Genomic DNA, 10,238 nt, shown 5'->3' on the forward strand with positions numbered 1-10,238 from the left:
TAGTTGGTAATATTGATGGTTGGTTTATATTTTTTGCTTACCATATGTCACCTGTGTTACCCACATGATTTGGAAGCAAAATTTTACTAATCTGTTTTATAAATTCATTGCAACAATTAACCCTGGAGGTGAAATCCTATGAATTCTGACAACATTTGGAAGCACTATTTACTCATCTTTTTTGGTAAATTTACTCATCTCCACATTTTTTACGCATGTATTTACATATTTTCTCGGGGAATTTGGACCACGCATTCAGACAAGAACAAACCCGATCAAAGGTTTTGAGTCACAATAATATTTGAATTTCAAACCACATATTGCTCAAATAACTCGAAAGAAGTACGAACATTGCTATAAGTATCACGACAATAAGTTCATGCTCGAGTGGATGATGCAACACCGAAATAAAGAACACGACGTAAAAAGTTTCTCGGAACCAACTAGCCATTGAGAAATATATTCCCGAGTGTAAACAGTGTTACAAGTTCATAGTTTTAACTGTAGAAACACAACAAATTTCAACTTGGCTCCTACCTGGGTTTTTCATGTTCAGAAAGCTATGCCGCCATCCAGCTACCATGATCCTTCAGCGCCCAATGTTGGATTTTCGAAAGCGGAGAAGCCCCAGAAAGTCTTCAAAGAGTAAGGCTGAGAGATAGTCACACCTTCTTCAGTGATTTTAGATATCTGCAATTTCAAAATTTAAAAGGTGTCATGTTACCAGGAATATAATAAAGGAAACTTTAATGAAAAGCTCTCGATACTGTTCACTTTGTCCTTATCGTTAAAACTCAAAGTTTTCAAGCCTTTTTCATTAGTTTTCCTTATAATTAAACCCCACACTTCCAGCGCACAATATTATCAAGATCTGTCTAGACCAATTGCTGCATCTCCTTTTTGGCGTTGCTACTACTGTGTTAATTTCAAACTACCTGTTCGCTTCTTTTTCAAATGTCTCACTACAGTGATCCAATGTGTGCAAAATTGCAAATCATCACTTTACTAACAGACCTATTGTAAGATCATAGTTTTCTCCACTAACGATTTCCCAAACTCAGGTAATCTTAGGAAGCTTGAACTTATTAACGACAAATACGAAGATGACTTAATTCAACTCTTGTCACCACATAATGTAAGAGGATATAGGCAAACCCAACTAACATAAAAGTGAAATTTGGCGAAAATCCTCAATTATATTAACACTAATTTCCAAAGGGAAAGAATTTCCCATTACAACTAAAATCAACTTGAAAAGAGTAGGAAAACATGGACATGCAGAAATAAAAAGATTATATATTTCCTCAACCCCAATCTAAAACACTTCCTACAATTGGTGAAAAGTGAGGACATACAAGGTAGCTATCATCCATGACTCAAAATTTGAAATCAGAATCCATTGGAAGCCTACCCTAGTACGTTGTCTCACATAAAACTAAACCCACTAACATTTGCCACCAACCTTCAACACCCCTTCAGAGATGAAGGTGACATTGAAAATAATGTGATGTTTATAAGCACACTGCACAAAACATCAGGCAAATGGGTTTCCAAGGAGAATATTTTCCTCTAACAAGGACCACCATCACCTAAATACTTTCTTCAATTAGTATGATCTACAGAAACAATGACTAAATTTTACGAAGAACCTCATTGTACAATGCATTTTACATAAAGTACATATGTTAGAAAACTTGTTGGGTAGAATTACAAATAGGAAAAAGAATTTGACCGGAAATTGAAATCTAAACCATGCACTCCTGTTCATTAGAATAGCAAGTATTATTTCCCACTTTGTCCACTTTAAGCAATTTCTGGAGCTAAAGCCCAATCTACTATCAGTAAAATAACTAGTACTTTCCGAGTAAAATTTAATTAACATACTTCTCAGGTTTATGAGAATTTCTTGTACGATAAACTAGACACTATAACATTAGCAAAATCAAGAGTGACAAGTCTTTAGTAAAATAGTTTGAATGTGTGTCTGTGTGAAAGGAAGAGAGGAACTTACACGGACAACAATAGCAACAAGAAAAAAAAATCTTTTGTAAAAGGTTTATAAGGTTTCATAAATGTTGAAGAAGATAAAAGATGACAGATAAGCATAATTCATACCAGTTAAAGAAAATAAACAGATAGATAAGTAAGAAAGCTCTCAGGAATAGCTAGCCTACAAATTACATAATATAATAACTTAAAACATAGTATTATAGGATACTAATTGATAGAGGAAATATCATTAATTAATTACTCTACCTGAAGCTTGTTGACAGCAGACCGATCACGATAGAGAAGGACACGCATGCACTTCTCCAGCAGCTTTACACCTTCTTCGAAAGTCAAGTTCTCATGCCACTCATCACGAAGAATAGGCCGTGCGAGGTGATTTCCAAATCCTGTAGCTACATGATTGTCCTCGAAATTCACACCTATCATGCTAACCTGGAAAGGATAAAAATATGACAAGTAACTAAGTCACCTCATTCAGTATTTTTATTCTTTAAGGAAAAACATATGTTCTAAAACCATAGAGCATGCTACAAGTGTTAACAGAAGGAAAAAATGAGGCCTACCATGCCAAGGTACTTCTGTCCCTTTTTTACTCCACCAAGGACAAGAGAGTTCCACAGTGGATCAAACTTGTTACGTCTATTGTACATCACACGGGTCAGATAGTTGTGCACCTCTTTTGGTCCCAAAGAGTTCCCATCATCCCACATGTTGTCGTATAGGCTACAACCAGAAAACTCAAAATGAATAATCCTTTAACCAACTGTTGCAAATGATACAAAGTGTTAGTTTTTGGTTCGTAAATTATGTCCTTTTCTGTCTAGGATTGTTTTAGGAAAAGGTGCACCAATTCTTCTCCACTTAGGGTTAGGAAAGAATCTTAGTTTCCTATTCAATGTAGAAATCCTAGAAGTCTATTTGGAATTGGAAAGGAAGTCTAATTTCCTATTCCACTTAGAATAGGAATTATAATCTGTAAAGGACATGTAAGCCAACCCTATATCTATAAATAGGGTGCGGCAAGGCTGTTTTTTTAGTAGAAGAAAAACAGCAAAAACAGCAGGAAGGTTTGAGATTAGTTCTAGGGTTTGCATAAGTTCTGTAATCTCTATTATTAATCTAAGAAGCAGTGATTTCTCTACCTAGGGAAATCACAACTGGACGTAGGCATAAGTTCTGCCGAACCAGTATAATTTCTGGTGTGTTTTCTAAGTATTTCTATATTTGCTAGTTGAGTCTATTGCCGTTGGTTATATCTAAGAATAAGGTCCAGTGAACGGGGTTTTCAACAATTGGTATCAAGAGCTAGGATCAAGGTGTTCTACGATGTTAAAAGGGAAGATGAATGCGGATCAAGGACCTGCGTTAAAACCCTTTGACGGCAAGGATGACTTCACGGATTGGCAAAGGATGATGAAGAACGTACTGATACAGCAGGATTTGGATGATGCACTTGATGGTAAGAAGCCGGAAAGCATGACAGAAGCAGCATGGAATAAGGTTCTCAAGAAGGCCAAGAGTTCCATCGAGATCCATCTCACAAGATCAGTTCGGTCACACATCACCGAAAAGATGTCTGCCCAGGAAGCATGGGAAAAATTGGAGAATGTTTATATGGGAAAAACAGTGTCCAATAAACTGTTTCTAAAGGATGAACTATTCGGGCTTCGACTAGAAGAAGGAGGTGATATTGAAGATCACGTATGCAGGTTCCAGAATTGCATAGCTAATCTTCAGAAAGTCGAAGAAACTTACAAAGATGATGATATGGCTATCATCCTGCTAAGGTCTCTACCTTCGTCTTTCAAGCACTTTCGAACAACTCTAATGTTTGGAAAAGAGTCCTTGAAGCTTGAAGACGTAATTCAAGCTCTTCAGTCATATGCTAAACTAGATGATATAACTGAAAGCTCTCAAGGCCTTTATGCCAAAGGCAAGGAGAGGGGGCGGGAAAAGACAAGAGAAGAGAAAACTGGCAACAGAGGTAGGTCAAAATCCAAGAAGAAAAAGGAAAAGAAGGAAGGTTGCTTCGAATGTGGTTCAGCCGATCATTGGAAGAGGAACTGCAAGATTTGGAAAGAAAAGAAAGCCAAGATGGAAGGAAGCTCAGGTTCCGCTAGTGCAGTCACCGAACATGAGAGTGACGGGGAACTTCTTTCGGTAACATCGGGCTCCAAGGCTTCCAATTGGATTTTGGATACTGGATGCACGTTTCATATGTGTGCAGAAAAAGAATGGTTCGATACTTTCAAAGAAGTCAGCAGCGGGGAAGTCTTAATGGGGGATGATTCTTCATGTCCTGTAAGAGGAATAGGCACTGTTCGAATCAGAATGTTCGATGGGATGATACGAGCTTTAGGGAACGTCAGGTATGTTCCTAGACTAAGAAAGAATTTGATTTCCTTGGGCACTTTAGATGAGGCCGGTTATGGGTACAAGTCTAAAAAAGGAAGACTCAGGGTAACCAAAGGATCGCTAGTGGTAATGCGGGGTGACCTACAACCCAATAAGTTGTATAAGTTAATTGGGACCACTATAGTCGGGGGAGCAGCTGTTTCTGTAAATCAAAGTATAGAAGACAAGACTGAACTATGGCATCATAGGCTCGGGCACATAAGCCAGAAGGGATTGCAAGAATTACACAAGCAAGGCCTGTTGGAAGGCGTGTCATCTTGCAAACTGGACTTTTGTGAATACTGTGTTCTTGGGAAGCAAAGAAAGGTATCATTCGCAAGTAGCAGTGCAGATAGCCGAAGTAAGGAGCAACTCAGCTATATTCACTCAGATGTTTGGGGTCCTGCTCCAACAAAATCAAATGGTGGAGCCAGGTATTTTGTTACTTTCATGGATGATTTTTCTAGGAAGGTTTGGATTTATTTCATGAAACAGAAATCCGAGGTTTTTGCAAAGTTCAAGGAATGGAAAACAGAAACCGAGAATCAAACTGGAAGAAAGATCAAGTATCTGAGAAGTGACAATGGAGGTGAATATACAAGTAATGAGTTCATTGATTACTGCAAGCAGGAAGGCATCATAAGGCACTTCACAGTAAAGAAGAATCCCCAACAAAATGGAGCTGCTGAGAGGATGAACCGAACTCTCATGGAGAGAGAAAGGAGCATGCGATTTCATGCAGGATTGCCTGATAGTTTTTGGGCAGAAGCTGTTAATCATGCAAGTTATTTGATTAACAGATCACCATCTACAGTTCTCGGCTTTAAGAGTGCAGAAGAGGTATGGTCTGAGAAGCCGGTGGATTATTCCAAGCTCAGGGTGTTCGGCTGCAGTGCTTATGCACATATTCCAAGTGATGAAAGGTCCAAGCTCAAACCGAAGTCTATACATTGCATATTCCTAGGTTTTGAGAAAGGAGTGAAGGGTTTCAAGCTTTGGGATTTCAACAACAGGAAAAAGGTTGTCAGTCGAGATGTTGTCTTTGATGAGACAACCATGCCTCTGAATAAAGTTGAGAACAGTAGGGAGAAGAAGGATGATGCTGGAATTGAAGCAACAAAGATTCCATTAATCAGTTCAGATGAAGAAGAAGCTCAGGTGGAGCAAATTGAGCAAGAGGCCGAATCTGATGGTTTTGAGGAAGAAGAAGAGCATCAGCATCATTCACCAGTTAGGAATCAGGTGGAGCAAGAAACAGGACAGATTGAAGGTACTCCAATCCGCCAGATATCCCAAAGGAGTCAAACTCCACCCAACAATCCACCTGCATTCCAAAGATGCATAGCACTGGACAGACCTAAGCGGAACAAGAAGAAGCTTGACAGGTTTGGGTTTGACCAAAACGAAGTTAATTATGCTCTTAACATTAGTCAAGGAGATCCAACTACTTATCGAGAAGCTATAGCAAGTGATGAGCGAGATAGTTGGATAAGTGCTATGACAGAGGAAATGGAGTCTCTTTACAAGAACTCCGTTTGGGAGTTGGTTCCTAAACCCAAAGACAGAAAGCTAGTTGGATGCAAGTGGGTATTTAGGAAAAAGGAAGGACTACATGAACAAGATGCCGTGAGATTCAAAGCAAGGCTCGTGGCTAAGGGGTACTCACAAAGGGAAGGGGTGGATTATGATGAGATCTTTTCACCTGTAGTCAAGCATACTTCTATCCGATTGCTTTTAGTAATGGCAGCTCAGCATGACATGGAGATTGAGCAGATGGATGTGAAGACAGCGTTTCTTCATGGGGATTTAGAGGAGACGATATTCATGGCTCAACCAGAAGGGTTTGTTGAATATGGGAAAGAAAACCTAGTATGTCAGCTAAGGAAGTCCCTGTATGGCCTGAAACAGTCTCCAAGACAGTGGTACAAAAGGTTTGATTCATTCATGCTGAAAATTAATTTTAGGTGTTTGTATGACTGTTGTGTGTACTATCATGTGTTCCAAGATGGGATGATCATATTGCTATTGCTATATGTGGATGACATGTTAATTGCTTGTCAAGACAAGTCTAGAATTCAAGACTTGAAAAAGATGTTGAGCGAGGAGTTCGACATGAAGGATCTAGGTGCCGCACAAAAGATCCTCGGCATGGAAATTCAGAGAGATAGGACCGCTGGAAGGATTTGGATATCACAAGCCAAGTATATTCAGAAGGTTCTTGAGAAGTTCAACATGCAAGAAGCAAAGGTAGTTTCAACTCCTTTGGCAGCTCACTTCAAGTTAAGTGGACAACAGTGTCCTACTTCCGAGGAAGAGCAACAAGAAATGAAGAAGGTACCTTATGCTAATGCCGTGGGCTGCCTCATGTATGCAATGGTATGCACACGTCCTGACATAGCTCAAGCAATCAGTGTCGTTTCCAGATACATGGCAAATCCAGGAAAGCAACATTGGGATGTAGTCAAGTGGATTTTGCGTTATTTGAAGGGTTCTTGGCGACAAAGGATTATGTTTGAAAAGCAAAAGGAAAATGCAGGGGTGTTAGGATATGTGGATGCCGATTATGCAGGGGATTTGGACAAGAGAAGGTCAACTTCTGGTTATGTGTTTACATGCGCAGGAGGACCAATCAGTTGGAGAGCACTACTGCAACCGATTACAGCTTTATCGACCACAGAGGCAGAGTATATTGCATTGGCCGAAGCTGGAAAGGAAGCAATTTGGCTTAGTGGCTTGGTAAGTCAAATGGGAATCACTCAAGATTGTGTGAAGCTTAAGTGTGATAGTCAAAGTGCCATTCACTTGGCAAAGAATCAGGTTTTTTCTGGAAGATCAAAGCACATTGAAGCAAGATATCACAGAATCAGAGATTGGGTGGAGTCTAAGGAAATTTGGATTGAAAAGGTTCATACGGATGACAATGCCGCAGATTTCCTTACAAAGATAGTGCCGGCCAAGAAGTTCAAGCATTGTTTGAACTTGATCAATCTCGTTGATTGATTAAAGTGGAGCACCTCCTCACCTGAGGTGCAAATGAGGCAAGAAAGAAGTTGCCAAGGTGAAGACTCTTGAAGTTTTTCCAGAGCTACTTCAAGAAGGTTCAAAGATACTCTGGGGTGCAAACGATCAAGACTTGGTTTGACTCACCAAGGTGGAGATTGTTAGTTTTTGGTTCGTAAATTATGTCCTTTTCTGTCTAGGATTGTTTTAGGAAAAGGTGCACCAATTCTTCTCCACTTAGGGTTAGGAAAGAATCTTAGTTTCCTATTCAATGTAGAAATCCTAGAAGTCTATTTGGAATTGGAAAGGAAGTCTAATTTCCTATTCCACTTAGAATAGGAATTATAATCTGTAAAGGACATGTAAGCCAACCCTATATCTATAAATAGGGTGCGGCAAGGCTGTTTTTTTAGTAGAAGAAAAACAGCAAAAACAGCAGGAAGGTTTGAGATTAGTTCTAGGGTTTGCATAAGTTCTGTAATCTCTATTATTAATCTAAGAAGCAGTGATTTCTCTACCTAGGGAAATCACAACTGGACGTAGGCATAAGTTCTGCCGAACCAGTATAATTTCTGGTGTGTTTTCTAAGTATTTCTATATTTGCTAGTTGAGTCTATTGCCGTTGGTTATATCTAAGAATAAGGTCCAGTGAACGGGGTTTTCAACACAAAGGAGCATGGCAAAAAAGCGCAATTAAAACATTAAGAAAGGTAGCCAGACAGTCATCTTCATAATGGTCCTTAATCAAGAATGCTCACATGAGCTCATCAAGATAATGTAATAGCTCCTGAAAGTCACTTATTTCTCCACTTGCGCCAAGAAGGGAATGCTTTCCAATGGGCTTCATTCGCTCCACACTTTTGTACCGCAGGGTAGACCCATAAGAACCTATCAACAAATCCATCGGTGTGATACTGTTAAGAAACCTCAACAGACACAAAAGGAGCATACATGGGTTTCTAAATTATGCGTCATGAAGTACTAGACTCCATATCCAAAAAAGAAAAGAGGTGATGTGCATTACTGATAAAAAAATGGACACCGCATATGAACCAATGAGTTAGAGAAGACATTACATGGTACAAAGACTGTCAGTAGTTACAGCAGATGCACAAACTTGGCACTCAGCAAAAAAAGAGGAGGAATAAAACAAAAAAATAAATCATATACGCTTTTGTTTATGTACCACCAAAAAGGAATTTACAGCTTGCTACATTCTTGATTACTTTAAACAGTAATGATGCAAACTACAAACAACCATTTATGATCTATCCATTTATTTATGGGAGGTTTAACAAAACACTCCCGGTACTGTTCACTTTTCACGAAAAACCACATTTATACCTTTCCCTGGTTCTATTCACTATACCTTTAAAAAGGGCTTTTCATTAAAAGGGAAGTTTTTTTGGACTTTTTGTTAGTTTTCCTTTTATTTAATGAATAAATTGCTTGTTAGGACCTAAGTTTGTTAACTTTGCTTCCTGAAGCATGAGGAGGAAGTCGAAGACATTCATTCTCCCCCACATACTCTGCTTGTTTTATTTCTCCCTGATATCTTGGAAATTTCACAGAACGTGGGAAGTTCAAATCTGTTTTTGAATAACAATTTAGCCTTGAACTTATTTTAGCCTTTATCTCATCTACAATTGACATTTCAGGGGTCTAAAAAGCTTAGAATGACTGCTAACAATGGGCATTATATATAAATAACAAAGAAATTAATGTACCTTTGAAAAGACTCTAATTTGAACTATTTCTGCTCAAGATAATGGAAACAAAAAGAATAAGCGTACAAGAACAACTCCGCAAATCCCATAACAAATTTCCCTACAAGAAGCTAAGAGAAAGGGGGAAAAGAGTCCCACATTTCAACAAAAAGGTTATACAGCACCAACATCATCAATTTTCAATATAGAAACTGACCAACAAGTTCAATCAAATAAAAAATTAAAACTTTACTTTGTGATGCAATGTAAATGGGATTGGTAACTAACCTCCCATATCAGCAGCCATCAAAATTCCATCTTTGTACTTGAGAGCCACAACAGATGTACCAGTCACATATGGATACCTTTAAAAAGTGAAAAGAAACACAAAAATCAAAATTAATTGAAAGCTAAATCCCCAACAACCCAAAATACCCTAATCTCTGTACATTCTAAAAATACAGATAATTTGTTGAAAATTAAACATATATATATATATATATAGAGAGAGAGAGAGAGAGAGAGAGAGAGATAATACATACAGGGTTCTCTGAGAGCCTTCAGGATTGCACAGTAGGCCGGGTTTGGATTGATTCGACTCCATTAACTGCTCGAAAGAACCTTCAAATGTTAAATCGAAGTAATTAAGCAATAATCCGGGTGGTGAAATCAAATGGGTACTCGAAACTTACACTCTTTTCTGCTTTCTGAAATTATTTTGGTGAGATCGCAGAGGGAAGAAAGAGTTCGGCGTTCTGTAGCTCTGTGAAGTACAAATAAAGACCACTTTTTCTTTTCCTTCCCCTCAAGAAATTGCGACCCGAATCGTTACTTGGTTTGGATTACCGAACACCTGGTGGAATTGGACTATAATTCTAAGCCCAACAATAAGTTCTGGCCAGCCCAATTCAAATTTGGTTTAATTAATAAGACATGGATCACGATTTTTTATTTGATTATCCAAGTAAGATTTGAATATGATAATCTGATTATAAATAGATATGGATTCATGTTGATTCGATCCAACTTAATGTAACATATTATTTGATTTTTTGTATTATATATGCTTTTTCATAATAGTAGTTTAAGTGTTTTAAGTAACATATTATTCGATTATAAATGGATTAA

The 10,238-nt window shown here is 38.3% G+C and overlaps 1 protein-coding gene across 2 annotated transcripts; it reads right to left on the bottom strand.

Moving 5' to 3' along the window:
• Window positions 1-333: 333 nt before the first annotated feature.
• LOC137715358 (proteasome subunit beta type-4-like) lies at window positions 334-9,900 on the bottom strand. Of its 2 annotated transcripts, none has more exons than XM_068454653.1 (7): window positions 9,803-9,900; window positions 9,653-9,717; window positions 9,399-9,475; window positions 8,163-8,292; window positions 2,574-2,733; window positions 2,257-2,442; window positions 334-690 (listed from the first exon to the last, which is right to left on the bottom strand). In XM_068454653.1, exons 2-7 carry the CDS (start codon window positions 9,712-9,714, stop codon window positions 577-579), a joined length of 729 nt encoding a protein of 242 aa, XP_068310754.1. In that variant the 5' UTR covers window positions 9,715-9,717; window positions 9,803-9,900; the 3' UTR covers window positions 334-576. The 2 variants fall into 2 exon arrangements, with proteins under 2 accessions (XP_068310754.1, XP_068310755.1); XM_068454654.1 differs by having other exon boundaries at window positions 9,653-9,731; window positions 9,803-9,878.
• Window positions 9,901-10,238: the final 338 nt, after the last annotated feature.

The sequence above is a fragment of the Pyrus communis genome, chromosome 14, assembly GCF_963583255.1.
Source record: "Pyrus communis chromosome 14, drPyrComm1.1, whole genome shotgun sequence".
NCBI classification, from domain to species: Eukaryota; Viridiplantae; Streptophyta; class Magnoliopsida; order Rosales; family Rosaceae; genus Pyrus; species Pyrus communis.

Coding starts and splice junctions, on each gene's coding strand:
- LOC137715358 (XM_068454653.1), bottom strand. CDS start 9,714: ATGGAGTCGAATCAATCCAAACCCGGCCTACTGTGCAATCCTGAAGGC. Junction 8,293..9,398: donor GATGGCTGCTGATATGGGAG/GTTAGTTACCAA, acceptor ATTTGTTGATAG/GTTCTTATGGGTCTACCCTG. Junction 2,443..2,573: donor GACAGAAGTACCTTGGCATG/GTAGGCCTCATT, acceptor TATCCTTTCCAG/GTTAGCATGATAGGTGTGAA.